The sequence below is a fragment of the Schistocerca nitens genome, chromosome 2, assembly GCF_023898315.1.
Source record: "Schistocerca nitens isolate TAMUIC-IGC-003100 chromosome 2, iqSchNite1.1, whole genome shotgun sequence".
Lineage (NCBI taxonomy): Eukaryota > Metazoa > Arthropoda > Insecta > Orthoptera > Acrididae > Schistocerca > Schistocerca nitens.
The window spans coordinates 935,093,257-935,105,791 of NC_064615.1; the positions used below are offsets into that span (position 1 = coordinate 935,093,257).

General features: G+C 44.8%; 1 protein-coding gene across 1 annotated transcript in view; it reads right to left on the reverse strand.

The window, feature by feature from the left end:
• Positions 1 to 12,535, reverse strand: part of LOC126237261 (organic cation transporter protein-like) — a 177,893-nt gene that overhangs the window by 22,135 nt on the left and 143,223 nt on the right. Inside the window, exons 5-8 of the mRNA XM_049947185.1 lie at positions 9,749 to 9,854; positions 9,550 to 9,662; positions 7,706 to 7,920; positions 1,628 to 1,803 (exon numbers count right to left, since the gene is read on the reverse strand). Coding sequence (XP_049803142.1) covers positions 1,628 to 1,803; positions 7,706 to 7,920; positions 9,550 to 9,662; positions 9,749 to 9,854 — 610 coding nt within the window. The remainder of the gene's footprint in view (positions 1 to 1,627; positions 1,804 to 7,705; positions 7,921 to 9,549; positions 9,663 to 9,748; positions 9,855 to 12,535) is intronic.

Here is a 12,535-nt window from a genome sequence, read left to right on the forward strand (position 1 = left end):
CAGTGGTCGGCGGAAGGTGCACGTGCCCGTCGACCTGGGACCGGACCGCAGCGACGCACGGATGCACGCCAAGACCGTAGGATCCTACGCAGTGCCGTAGGGGACCGCACCGCCACTTCCCAGCAAATTAGGGACACTGTTGCTCCTGGGGTATCGGCGAGGACCATTCGCAACCGTCTCCATGAAGCTGGGCTACGGTCCCGCACACCGTTAGGCCGTCTTCCGCTCACGCCCCAACATCGTGCAGCCCGCCTCCAGTGGTGTCGCGACAGGCGTGAATGGAGGGACGAATGGAGACGTGTCGTCTTCAGCGATGAGAGTCGCTTCTGCCTTGGTGCCAATGATGGTCGTATGCGTGTTTGGCGCCGTGCAGGTGAGCGCCACAATCAGGACTGCATACGACCGAGGCACACAGGGCCAACACCCGGCATCATGGTGTGGGGAGCGATCTCCTACACTGGCCGTACACCACTGGTGATCGTCGAGGGGACACTGAATAGTGCACGGTACATCCAAACCGTCATCGAACCCATCGTTCTACCATTCCTAGACCGGCAAGGGAACTTGCTGTTCCAACAGGACAATGCACGTCCGCATGTATCCCGTGCCACCCAACGTGCTCTAGAAGGTGTAAGTCAACTACCCTGGCCAGCAATATCTCCGGATCTGTCCCCCATTGAGCATGTTTGGGACTGGATGAAGCGTCGTCTCACGCGGTCTGCACGTCCAGCACGAACGCTGGTCCAACTGAGGCGCCAGGTGGAAATGGCATGGCAAGCCGTTCCACAGGACTACATCCAGCATCTTTACGATCGTCTCCATGGGAGAATAGCAGCCTGCATTGCTGCGAAAGGTGGATATACACTGTACTAGTGCCGACATTGTGCATGCTCTGTTGCCTGTGTCTATGTGCCTGTGGTTCTGTCAGTGTGATCATGTGATGTATCTGACCCCAGGAATGTGTCAATAAAGTTTCCCCTTCCTGGGACAATGAATTCACGGTGTTCTTATTTCAATTTCCAGGAGTGTATTATTTATTACCACCAGCTTTCAAATCACGTAATGATCATCATTCAAAGATAAGGGAAATAAGAGCTCGTACTGAGGCGTTCAGACAGTTGTTTTTCCCTCGCGCGATCCGCGAGTGGAACAGAGGGGGAGGGGGGGGAACATGACTTTGGCGCGAATTGTGCCCTCTGCCACACACCGCTTGGTGGCTAGTGGAGTGGAGTATATATGTAGATGTAGGTGTAATTTGTTATTATTGCATGCGTAACATGAATTATGACTTCTTTACTAGTAACGTTATGAGTTGTAAAATTGTCGTTATAGGTTATAAAACAGGACATCTTGTACTTATTCCGAACATAGCGTACCATTATAGATCTAATAACTGTAATTAACTAGTGCATTACCTATAAAGTATGGCGTTATTTGCATAAAATTTAGAATAGTAAAGTTGAAGATAGTTTAGTAGCAATGTAATACTGCTCCGCCCCCCCCCCCCCCCCCTCCACCCTGCCCATGCCTTTAGTGCTCTGGGGTTAATGTAGCAGTCCATGTTGGTGGCGAGGGCATGAGGGTGTACAGTGTCGCAGTGCAGGCCAACATGTCCGCGCAGACTCACCAGGTAGACGACGAAGGGCGAGATGAGCGTGGCGACGTAGCCCATGATGTGGATGAGCGCCACGCCCTGCGCCCTCACCACGGTGGGCAGCAGCTCGGCGGCGTACTGCAGCCCGATGTTGTACGAGATGTTCACGCTGAACCGGCCCATGATGGCCAGCGACGCGGACGCGATGCCTGCAACACGAGTGTAGCCTACTTAGTGACCGGCTTCAAGCCATTGCTCGTCTTATAGTAATTTCAAGGAAGAAATGTTGCAGTTTAACTTGTCGCCGACTCCGAGATCATTGCTATAAGCGGTTACGAAAGCTTCTTAGAAATCAGTGTATATGTCAGTACACGCAATTTGCTGTCAGACTTTTATTTTGGCTTCAGGAATGGAGTATCCTCAGAAAATGCAATTTATTTTCTCTGTGTGACGCACTCGCAGGACTTGACAGTAGGTTGAGAATTGAGAGTTTTCTGTGCAAAAAAGCTTCCAAAGCAGAAGTTTCATTGCCGAGATGGCATGTAGTACGTATCCAATTGCTAAAATTACTAGTTTCAGCAAAGTTCTATTGCCATCTTCACATCATCGGCTACGTGAAATATAAAGCCCCTACGTGTGGCACATTGACATCTGGCCACTGAAAACTTGTAGTGCACTAAGAAAGCCATGACTGTATCAGCAACGCGCAGAGGCGTCAGATACATCAGATAGAGCACATCCACTGCTGTGACATGTGTGTATGTTGCTAACCGGCTCCGTGCTCAGCATACACACATGTGACAGTACTGGATATGCTCTGTCTAATGTATCTGAGCCGGCCGCTGTGCCCTAGCGGTTCTAGACGCTTCAGTCTGGAACCGCGCGACCGATACGGTCGCAGGTTCGAATCCTGCGTCGGGCATGGATGTGTGTGATGTCCTTAGGTTAGTTAGGTTTAAGTAGTTCTAAGTTCTAGGAGTCTCATTACCTGAGGTGTTAAATCCCATAGTGCTCAGAGCCATTTGAACCATTTTTTGATGTACCTGATACCACTGCGCCTTGCTGATACAGTCACGGCTTTCATTTTAGTGTACTACCTCCATGTTTTCAATGGTCAGATGGCAATGTGCCACACGAAGGGCCGTTATAATTCACATATCCGATGATGTGAAGATGGAAACAGAACTTTGATGGAACTAGTAATCAGGTTATATATCACGTGTTATCTAGGCAATAAAAACTCAATTTTGGAAGCTTACATCGATATACAGCTCGCTCTCCTGACAAAGTCAGGTAACAGCAGAGGGTTTCTCTTTCTTTGATTTAACAAAAGAGTTTCATTACTCATATTATACCTGGATTATATTCATAACCTGGAACATTATTTGATTAGGGAAAATTGCAGCAATGGTTCAATTCACATCTGGAAAGTAGGTAGGTTGTCCTTCAGCGTCAACAAACGGGGAAGGGATCTGAGCTGACTGTGGTCATGTGAAGTACGCGGTGCCACTGGGTTCCATTGGCTTTCTTGATAAGTATAAGGTCTGCGCAAATGAAAAAGAGACTACAGTCATATATAAAGAAATTTTAATAGAAATATTATAATCACATTCATGTGGAAGAGTAGAACCATACATAACAGCGACCAACATTGATACACCGATCCCAGAGCGTAGGATGGGAATGAATGGCTGCAGGGTAGAAACTCCTGGGATGCTGAACGATCCTGTTTTTCACAGTGTCCAGCACTTCCTTGTCACAATTGCACCTCTAACCCTTCAGAGATTGTTTTAAGGAGCATGTGATATGCGTCTCACGTGGGAATATATCGTGGCTGTAAGGAGAATGTTCCAGATCCTTTCATCTAAATTTTTGAAGGATCTCGGGGTCTTGTTAGCCACAAGTGACCTAGCGTTGTCCTGGACAAGTATTATTTCATTCCTGAGCTTGCCCCTGCGCTTGTTCTTGATGGTCTGTTTGAGCCTCAGCAACGTGTTGTAGTGTTGTTCAGCGTTAACTGTTGCACCCTATGGTAGCCAGACGATAAGTATGTTACTTTTCCGGCCTTCTGGACAGACTGTCTTTCTTCTTCTTCTTCTTCTTCTTCTTCTTCTTCTTCCTCTTTGACGAAGGAATGCCGCCACATCATTCTGATCCGTTTGGACGCAGGGTTGAGGTGGCTACACAACTTTTCACCACATGCCACAATCTGAGCAATGGAATCTGTTTCTTCTTCCGTGTATCTCAACAAATGGGTCAATGAAACCCATTCTAGCCGTCTTCTGATTTTGTGGTTGCCATAATATAGCTTCACGTGGATTATGTAATGCACAATTCCTATCGACTGTTCGACAGCAGTGTAAAGTGTGATGATCGGACGATTCGTTCACGTGAGCTCCTCCACAGCCGAAATCGTGGTGGCAACGAGCGCCTGCCCAGGCAGTGGCATGCCCTTGATGTTCACACGTCCCACCTCACAAAGTGGCAACAGCGGAGTATTGGGCACCATGTGAGTCGCTGCTCTCCGTACACCTCTTTAATCCTGCGGCAAATCTGTGAAGCACGCCCCCTTCTGCTCGAAGAATGTGAGTAACGTTCTTTGTGCTGTCCGGGAGGAACCCATAATGCAATGAAGCGTGGAAACAGCTCTTCAGCAATGAGGAAATAGCTCGACTTGCGAAACTGAGAATACCACGCCGCTACATCTAGGCAAACGCATTCACCCACTGTGATTACATATAATGCCGCTGCAGCGAGGGTCTCGCAATTGGTCATACCTTATATTAATAATCTGACACTATATAAGACAGATGATTCTCTCTGTCCTCTTTTTATAAGATAGAAAGTGTTATTGTGAAAAACGTGGCACACAAAGTAAAGAAATCATCTGGAATTCCCTCCGAATCAGCAGTCTTTCCTCTACGCCGAAAACGGTTTGCGGCAAAATAGTTCACTTTATCAGAGGGCTGCATTTTGTCTTGGCTCTCCTAACGGCGAGCTACTTCCACATTTCGAAAGTTACGTAACATCAGAACCAGATTTTTATGTGTGAAGATCTGAGGTTGAGAACCCAAGTTTTATAATCGGAAGCAATGGACCAGGTATCAGTCGAGAACTTACGATCAATCTTTGAAAATTGAGGGCGGTGGATTCATGAGAACTGCAACGTAATCTTAACGATTATATTGCAATGATAATATTATCACCACAGAGCCAATGTATGTAATATGGAAAGAGTGTCGCGTGTATAAAGAAAATTTATCGACTGAATGGTGGTATTCGTGGTTGACAACACAGTTAAATGCCGTTATGTACATAGTATAGTTCATAAAATTCTTCGATATTTTTTGAGAATTGTTGCCGCTTAGCTTGACATGTTGTCGTGCCAGAAAATAACGTTAAAATGCTAATTTACGTAAAGCTAGAAAACTGTATGCTTGAACGCCATGAATTACACTGTCTGGTAAAAAAAAGTGAAGTACACAGGATTGGAGGATCAAACGAAATGAAGTTTCACGGGCTGAGAGGGTACGCCATGTTATTTCAGTGAAAACAAAATCGAATCAAATTTGAACTGTCGACCGAGCTCGTGCTACACCTATTTGGGGCATATGTGACGATCTTTCTGGCCATGGGAGTACCTCAGAATCAAGTAGACAGTTCATAGAGATACGTCCCATGTGCGGACGAGTATTGTCCTTTTAAAGAGGGGCACAACGATGTTGTGGTAAGAGAGGTGACACGTGAGGACGCAGAGTGTCCGCGGCGTACCGTTGTGCCATCAGTGTTCCTTCCGTCGTTACCAGTTGCGACTTGTAGTCATATCCGATGGCTTTCCATACGTATCCTTCAAAGTGATCACTCAACATATAACGCTGTTCACGCTCCTTATATAATCAGAACCAATAACAACAATAAACACTACTGCGCTCTGGTGGTCACTCTGTCATAGAGATTTGCAACTCTGATCGTGTACAGTCGTGGACAAAACGAGCGAGACCCCTCGCCTTTTCGTTATGCTGATCCGCACAGCTTTAGAGTCTGCTACACAGCATAACAGGCAAGGAGACGAAGTGCTACCAACATACTACGCACAGGCGTGAAATTGAAAAACTTTCCGAACTTTGTCAGACTGTTTTCAATCATGTGTAAGACTATATTAATGCTCATTAGTGTGTTAAACACAACACGTAAATATAAGATATAAATGAAAGAAGAAACGCTAATTACTATGAACTGTACTAATAAAAATGAAATTCAGCTTATCGAGATAACATAACTGTTTTAGTAAGACGAAGTACCCCATATCGTTACGAATTAGCAAAATATTGTGTGCATTCGGCCGCGAAGCGGTCTGTATCCACGTTCAGACCAGTCATACTGAATTACCGTTGCTGAACTACCGTGAAAGTGTGCAAATTTAGCAATGCGTGAAGACTCATAACGAAATTCAGTTAAAATCATTCAGTGCCACACGTAAGTCAATTCAATTATTGACAGAAGCGGAAAAAGCAGGCAGTAACAAGTATAAAATTCTACAAGGGTTTCATATAGACATCCACAGGCCACCGGTACAGAATAAAGGTAGCAATAAAACGTATTGGGGCGCGAGAATTTCTTAAAATTGCTTTACTGATAGTCTACCTACCTCCATCGAGATTAGAACCGAAAACAAACCAGACCTCCCTTGCAGTAGCAAACACCTTTCACTATGCTAGCAGACAACTCAGGCAAACAGCCCTCTATTATTACCCAGACATGGATAAGCCGCCAATTTCGCATATGAAATGGCAAAATGATATGTAGTTTCTGTTGCGTAGAGCTTTGTGGACTCAAAAACATGAATTTTCTACCTTATTGTCACCGCTCATGTGACAATCATTCGGGATGTTTAACGAAATACTGTTATTAGCGAGTAAATTTAGTAGGATAATTCTGCACCACCCCAGGAAATAAACGGCTACATAGCTGCCAAACGTATTCTACAATGTTTCGAATTCTGCATTAGACTCGTCACAGCCAGAAAACGTTCATTAGCCGAAGTGTTTCTTAAGCTAGCTAGCAATGGGAATGCTCGCACTTCTAAAACGCGGTGGCATTAATACTGGGATCTGAATTACCACGTGTATAGGCAAATGGATTTTATTTGCATTCATGTAAACGTGCTTTGGATCGAAAGCTTAGGTACGATTAATATGCTGATGTATAGACTGCAAATAGAACATTTCGAATAACGAGTAGGGGGAATTATTTATGTGGTTCTCATCTTCAGTAACGGTCGTAGCTATTATTGTTGTTATGATTTCGTCACCTAAATCGGTAAAAAGGGAACCCTACTAGCCTCACTTTCTTGACCGTCTATCTGTCTACCGAAACCTTAAACCCTGTTTACCTCGACTACGGGTAGATATAATAAACGGAAATGTGTCGCACTTCCTGCGGTATACGGTCCCTTGGTGGTGTAAAAAAGTGAGCTTCTTTCATTTATATCTTATATTTACGTGTTGTGTTTAACACACTAATCAGCATTACACATGACTGAAAACAGTCTGACAAAGTTTGGATAGTTTTTCAATTTCACGCCTGTGCATAGTATGTTGGTAGCACTTCGTCGCCTTACCTGTAATGCTGTGTATCAGACTTTAAAGCTGTGTGGATCAGCATAACGAAAAGGCGAGGGGTCTCGCTCGTTTTGTCCACGACTGTACATACCCGCCGATGGTGTGTACCTGTACTAAGTAAATGGATACTCAGCAGTTTCTTGCGGGTGCTTCACTTTTCTTATCGGGCACTGCATTGTGTGTAAGTGTGTAGGATTTCGTGACTGTTGCTGTTGAAGGTAAAATCTTCCTACTACCTCTACAAGATCGGCTTCTCGAACCCACTGCTAACCGCGAACACCAAGAACTCCTGAACACGATCCCAGCAGAGGGGTCGAAACGTCGACCGTATAGAACAAGTGATGACGCTGCCTGACATCATAGAAGATTTCACCGTCAGTGTGTTGTATTCGTTTATACAACTTGACGTGCAACATTTGGTATGTTTTTGAATGTAGATAACAGACGAAGAGAAAACAGCAAACAAGTAAATGAGTGGGTGGGCGCTCACCGGTGGGCACGGCGCTGGCGAGCAGGCTGAAGACGCCGCTGAGCACCATGGAGCCGCAGGCGAGCCACCTCCGGCCCCAGCGGTCCAGCACCATCGTCAGGAACGTGTCCGCCGGCAGCTCCGTGGCCGACGCGATCGTGAACGTCACGAACACGTCCAGCCCCAGCGAGCCCACGTTGCGCACGTGCCCGTCGAAGCACAGCGAGATCGCCATCCTGCCGGCAGAGTGCACCGCTTTCAGTGACACCGAACCCTGTATCCGTTCACAGCCAGGTGCTTTAAAGTAATGGCAGGTGTACAGTAATACAAGGAAAGAGCACTGATATCCACAGTGAGTCCCATTTGTCACGCACTGAATAAATGTGAGGGGTAGTTGTACAGCTTTTATCATCATCTCAAAAATTATAGTAAAAATATGAGAGTTTGGAAACAAGCCTGGCTTTCATCGACTATGAAAAAGTGTTTGGTCGCATCCACAGGAAAAATCTCTGGTCACTAATGCAGAAATGAGGTTTCCCCATGCACCTGATAAGTATACCGATGTTTTTATAAAAACGCCAAATAAGAATAGATACAAGCAAAGAGCTGACGCCAGAAACAGAGATAAACCAGGGAGTAAGACGAAACTGTTGAACTTCACCAATATTCTTCGGCAGCTACATTGAGGACGTGCTCAGGGAATACCTCATGGTATAAGAATTAGTGAAAATAAATTTCCACGTACTATGATTTTTGCCAACGTCTAGCTAATCATACAGGACAAGACGAATTATGAACAGTGATTCATGGATTAAATTGTATAAATCTGAAGAAATCAGCAACAAAAACAAAAAATGGCGTTTTTAGGCAAATACCCCATAGTCATCAGGAACGGAACAATAAAATAGGTGTCCCATTCCCAGGATCTAGAATGTGACAAAATTTTTGAACAAGGAAAATATGTAAACAAAAACATTAACACCTATATAGCTCGCCCGCGAAAAAAGTGACTTATGAAACACTTTTTCGATCGGTTCTTGAATATTGTTCATCCATGTGGGACCGGTCCAGATACGATTCATAGAAGAGACAGAGAAGATTCAAAGAAGAGCAGCATGTTTCGTCACGGGATCATTGGAGCTTGAGCCTTACACAGGTGCTCAACAAATTCTAGTGCCAAGCGCTTCAAGAGAGGAGGCGTTTTACATCACGGAGAGGGTTACTCTTGAAAATTCGAGACAGTACGTCTCGGGAAGAGTCGGAAAGTATATACATTGAGTCATCAATATTCTTACTGGTTTGTTGTGGCCCGCCACGAATTCCTCTCCTGTGCCAAACTTTTCACCTCTCATTGCAACGTATGTCCTCAGTTATCTGAAATGTTCACCACAGAAATGATTCGAAGACAGTATCACGGGACGCAGTGCAGTTGGCTAATTCCATAAGCGAGGCTCCATTATAGTAATGCTATGTCTGCTCGCTACGCCAACTTATGAAGATGCTTACAATACAGTGATAGTGTTGTCTACAAGAAGTACGAGTAGTTGAGCCGACCTAAGCAGATGGCCACAACAAAATTTTCAAATAGTCTACAACGCTATGTGTCAAGAAGCACTTCAAAATACACGGAGCACCACAACATATCACAAGTTTATCTGTATAAACTAGCAACTGAATTGGGTAAACAGGAGAGTCGATCATAGCGAACCTACAGAACTATACAAGTAAACGTAACAAAAATGTACAAAGAACAAGATAGGGAGCGTGTGTGAGTTTGTAAAGCAAGAGAGAGAAAGAGAGAGAGAGAGACATCTCAGTCGACGTTGTATGCGGTGAGCCTGATTTCCGCCTCATCTCCTTCTTACCAGATGATGATCAGCAGAATGGTTATCCTCCTGAGTCTCGGAGTTCTGAAGAGGTCCAGCACTGAGTAGCTCTTGTCCTGCTCTTCCTCTTTGCAGATCTTGTGACAGCTGTCCTGCAGACCGGAAGAAACGTTACAGTGTTAGGTTTAGTTTCCAACCAGGCAACAACCTTTTATCGACATTTCAATCTCGTACTTACTTCAAAATCCTTGTAAATTTGGGGATCGATTTTCTTGCCGTTTATTTTCTCAAATTTCTTCATAATTCGTAAGGCTTTGTCGATTTTTCCTTGAGACACTAGCCACCTGCAACATTTAGAGAAACAGATCGCAGGTACTACCATAATGTATGAAACCTAGTGTTCAAGAATTTACTAGTAATTATATAACTGCTTGTAATGGTTGCAGAATACTGTTAAGCGTCTCGATAAATATTTGCTGTGCTGGTGTTTATAATTAGATTTCAAAAAATGTTTCAAATCCCTCTGAGCACTATGGGACTTAACAGCTGAGGTCATCAGTCCCGTAGAACTTAGAACTACTTAAACCTAACTAACCTAAGGACATCACACACATCCATACCCGAGGCAGGATTCGAAACTGCGACCGTAGCGGTCGCGCGGTTCCAGACTGAAGCGCCTAGAACCGTTCGGCCACTCCGGCCGGCACAATTAGATTTCAAAGATACGATGCGTGGCAGTGTGAATGTGACTACAAAAGCATTCTACAGACTAACAGATAAAAGCAGGAATGGACTTCGAAATGCGATTTTGTTTTCATTTTCAAGTAAATAATTTTTCTCCGGTGAATTCAAAATGCGCATACCCCATGGAGTTTAAGAAGCGGTGCCATTAAAATTCCATTCAGTACACAGACACGATCGACCTATATAATCGAATGTCATTGACACGAAAATACCTGTGGTGAAGGTAATGTGTAGGAATCGTGTTAGTGGAATAAATTTTCTTGAAAGAGGTCATTTACCTGCATAAGGCTACTTTCAAACAAAAAAGGCATCCTGTTCGTTCGGTGTCATCTTTCAGTGTTTGGTGGTAAGCGCCCAGAGCAGGAGCTGAATCTCGCTGCAGAAATATTATTCATTCAGTAGAGTTAAATTGAGCCTCTTTTTGTAATGCTAGTTCAATCCTTTTACTTTTAACTTTTTACGGTACTTTGTATATTTAATTGTAACATATTTCGATTTCTTGAGAAGGCACTCCACAAACTGCAAGACTCCTACGAATATCTCAGTTTTCACAGATAATTAAATATATCTCCCAATTTCTTACTGTTCTACTCGCAGTAGGTCAATATATTTTTAAACACATTCGTTCGTATTGCTCCTTGATAGGGCGAAACTTATTTGTTGGCCCTGTACGGGCTAATGCTAGCCCTTATGATTGGTGCTAATCATGTTCTACAGTATGACGTAACAAGACGATGTTCTGTTCATTACACGTATCCTTAATGCACCACACATTCTTCTTCACAGGATCGAACTTTCTATTGTAGGATGCGCAAATGGTAAGTCTTCTCATCGCAAATCAGTAAGCCTGTTAAGTGTTGTGGGACTTTCTTCTCTTTTACTGTTTTATGTGTTGTGTTTCTGATGCAGAGGTGGAAGTAATGTTATGAACTGCATGCTCGCCGGTGACGGGATTCGAACAGTGTCTAGCTCACCTCCCTGTGTCGGAAGCTAAATATAACTGTGTTCGAGCGAAACTGTTCTGGATAACTGAAAAACTCCAGTATTTCTGAACGATTATGAAAAAAAAGGTCCAGTTGGTCCAGCCGGATACTCAGAAAGTGAGCGTTAGGAACAGTGTCATCCAGGGACTGGTTCTAGTGGAGGTGTTTTGCCGCTGTTTACGTCCATCCTGTTACGATGTGAAACTGTGTATTCATGCTCTGGATGACAGCGGATCGTGACTGTGTAGTTTGATAATGTGTTGGTGCTGTTGCCGATGAAACGAACGACTGGGTTGCAACAAAACGTTTGGCGAGATGAACATCCTCATCCAATACACGCATCAGTGTAATCAGGGTCAGGTGCCTTCAGTTCATGAACGGCCTTAGTAAAGATCAGGATCTATCGCGGGACACAGAGACGAGGCACGGCTATCAGGGGCTCCTCTTCTTACCTTGCTTGCCAAATATCGACGCTGGAAATTTATCCCAGTGCAACGGTTCGAAGCGAAGCGACGCGGCGGCTAAGGTCTTGCTGTACGTTCCTAGAAGAGTCAGGCAACATGTTACGTGCTCTGTCGTACAGCATTCTAAATGGCCGTGATGAGAAAATCAGAGAAATTCGAGCTCTTTCGGAAGATTACCGACAACCAGTCTCCCAGCACACAATTAGAGAATGTAGCAGAAGAGGGAGGAAATAATGGTAGCACCCTAAGTACTGTACTGCACACACCAAGGTTGCTTATTGGGTATTCCAAACCGGTATGCGCTAAAATACGTAAGCGGGCAGTAAGGCGTAGTGCTGACTTGAGGCGTGAGTTATCTGCACCCCGACTTCGTCGACGCCATATTCTCGCGTTGCTGCGGAATTTGTAAGCCTCGATTCTTCAGATCTGACTCCACAGCAAAGGAAGTAACGAGATTGGTGTTACCTACGATGGTGACGGGACTTTTACACCGATCAACACACTGACGAGAAGCGAATCCGCTGAACGAGACGAAATGAGTGGGTGCACTGCGCGAGTGAGCTGAGTGAATGAGGCGGAGCAGTTTCATCACCTGGGAAGTGCGCCTCCACAGCTAAGAACGAAGTCCGTGTAGCCAACCTTACAGTTTGGCTGCACTCGTCCTTTGGTGGGAGGTCTTTCTTAGCTCTAGAGTTGCCCTCCCCACGTGGCCCCAACGCAGAGACACAGAGTCAACGTCTCCCTCTGTGACCGCGTGGACCAGACGCAAAATCTGAACTAAAACGGATTTTGTTAATGGCCAATTCCATTGCAGGATTCTTAATAAAAGAGATT